We start from the raw sequence: 2,876 nt of genomic DNA, 5'->3' as shown, positions 1-2,876 counted from the left end.
AACTAGGGAGAAGAATTTATAAATATGTGTTCTAGCTTTAGTAATATATCTAAATACACATACAATCCCACCTCCATCAGACTGTAAGTTATTTGAAAATAAGATTCTCATTTAATTTGACAAATATATCACATAAAATACTGTAGTTTTAAATTAAATCTTTGGTACTATAATGAGTAATCAGTAAGTAAATATGAAAATTACAAAGGAAAATAATTTTTCATATTTTATTTTATTAAGATGTCCAAACTTACCCAAAAGAATCAAAATGATCAAAGTCAAGATCAGGATACAATTTCCTATTCCACATATTACCAATAAGATTTTATGTCAGTGGAAAGTCACTGAAAAATCTGAGAGAGTAAAAGTATAGATTAGCTTTAAAAAGTACATTTGCAAGAAACTGTAATAATATTAAAGAGAAGTTATAATGCTTTTGTTCTCCAATAGACATTAAACAACACAACAGAAAGCACAGTTAAATAAAAATCATATGCATTTGTTTTGGTTAATTAATTATACTTTTTGGATGATCATAAATCCTGATATAACCTGCATTTAATCTTAATAAATTACTAGTATTTTAAGTATTTTTACTTGTGAAAATAAGTTCAGTCTGAAGTACCTAACAATCCTTTTGTATATTAACATGAGTAAATCTTTCTAATCAATCATTTATTTTAATGTAATGCACACATGCTATTAAAATTAATTTTACTTACAAAAGATATAACATAAAGCAGAGGTAATAATGATTTCAAGTTTGTTGCTATTTTAACCCATTTTTAAAAAAGGAAAATCCTATTTCCTTCTTAAAGTATAAAAGAGTGATGTTTCAGGTTTCTATTAAGTGGGAAATTCCTTAAGAGTGATAATTTTTTAAATGAAATTTTGTAATATCTGCACTTCCAGGTTCAAGATAAGATTGCTCACTTAATTATAATTATTTATAAAAATCTTACAGTCATTATAATGAAGGTAAACAGTCTACAGTATCACAGATATATATTTGTTATTTTTCTCAGTATCATTAAAAAGAAATTATATCTAGTGGGCATTGGTTTGTGTAATTATGTAAACAATTACCTAATACTGAACAAATGGATATTTATACTTTGAAATAATAGTTTATGCATTTACTAAAGAAAATGTATACAAATATTTTTAATAATTACTAAGTAATCACTTTCTTATACCTCTAATTTTTTTCCATTATTTTTTTAACATCAACAAAATTGGTGCTAAGAGAATGATCTGTTTTATGATTCTCTTCCAGATTGCTTACGCAGAGGTTTTGGGCTCTAAATATTCCATAATAGGGAGATAGGGAATTAAATCTCCCTCAATTCCCTCTACTCTTCAGAGAAATCTTCCTCCCCATATAATACCTCTAACTATCTAATTGCCTATTCACTTGAAAGTTGGACAATGACTAAGGAAGACTAGACTAGTGCTCTGGAAACATTGGAAGCAAAAGTGCATTCAAATGAAAATTGAACTCAGACTATTATTTCTCTGATAGCAGTACAGGATGATATTTATAAAATTAATTAAGACACATTAAGGTCAAACACACAAGATATTACAACACCTTACAACAAGACTACCAGATATTAGAAAGAAAACAATGAAATAAAACAGATTGATGCATAGTTATTTAATGTGAAACATTTATATGTCTACTGAAGCTATTATTTTTTTGAATGGAAAATACTGAACACTTTTCCATAAAAGTAAAAGAAATATCACATCGTTATTAATATTTAATATTGTATGGATAATAAAAGTATCTGATATAATCAGGGATGATAACTCAAGTAAAGATAAAATCTTTAGAAAAGAAGTAGTGTAATTATTCCAAGATTGCTGTGTATTTGAGGGCGAGAAGAATCAATTGGAAAATATAATATAAAGTATAAATGAGAAAATAATTCGGTAGGTGCAGTTTAAAAGTTATCATACCAAAATCAATCTCTATATTCTCAATTACCATTTAGAAAAGAAAGTAAATGCATTAATTATTCATGTTTTATATATAGATAGCAAACAAAAATTCAAACAAAACCATGAAATTAGACATAAACTTAACAAGAACTTCCTCAAAACCTATATTAATAAAATGGAAAACGAAATATGTACATTTGTATAATAGAAATATAATTGTGCCCTTAGATAAGAAAACTATATGCCAGAAGGTACATAAAAATTCTCTCTGAATTAACTGATGAATTAAAAAAGACTTAAGGCTCTATAGCAAAACTACTATCAATATTTGCAAGTTTGGGTGTTTTTGTTTTGTTTTTACAGTAAACCTTCAAAATTTGTAATAAAGTTGTTAGAAAGAAGAAATGACTAACAATAGCCAAATAAACCCTGAAAAGGTGAAAATAGAAAATGCTGAAATTCTGTTTGGGAAGATCTGAAAAAGTCTAGCAAAAGTTACATAGGTATTTACTTCATAACCCAATAACTGTCTCCAAAATACAATCGAAGGACACTTTGACAAAATACTGAAAGGTATATGTACAAAGCTATCCATTGAAATACTACATATATTAGCAAAATATATAATTATATGTAGGGGTGTTCTACTGGTTGTCCTCCGATTCAGGTATAAGTGTAAATAGGTCTGCTACTAACACTCAAAATAGGAACTGGCTGATTGGGCGGAATATAAGGCTTCCTTGTTTAGAGGTATGGAGAAGTGGAAAGATAATAAGGATAAGGATAGATAGAATTAGGGCTAGGACTCCTCCAAGTTTATTAGGAATAGATCGAAGGATGGCATAAGCGAATAGGAAATATCATTCTGGCTTGATATGGGGAGGAGTATTGAGTGGATTAGCTGGTGTATAGTTGTCTGGGTCGCCAAGTAA

General features: G+C 28.0%; 1 protein-coding gene across 1 annotated transcript in view; it reads right to left on the bottom strand.

Annotated features, from left to right (window-relative positions):
• Positions 1-2,876, bottom strand: part of LOC102845307 (killer cell lectin-like receptor subfamily F member 1-like) — a 17,222-nt gene that overhangs the window by 9,326 nt on the left and 5,020 nt on the right. Inside the window, 1 exon segment of the mRNA XM_006903194.1 lies at positions 255-353. Coding sequence (XP_006903256.1) covers positions 255-353 — 99 coding nt within the window.

The sequence above is a fragment of the Elephantulus edwardii genome, unplaced genomic scaffold (genome assembly GCF_000299155.1).
Source record: "Elephantulus edwardii isolate Elephantulus edwardi_28Jun2011 unplaced genomic scaffold, EleEdw1.0 scaffold00533, whole genome shotgun sequence".
NCBI lineage: Eukaryota > Metazoa > Chordata > Mammalia > Macroscelidea > Macroscelididae > Elephantulus > Elephantulus edwardii.
This window is presented reverse-complemented; position numbering and strand designations above follow the sequence as displayed.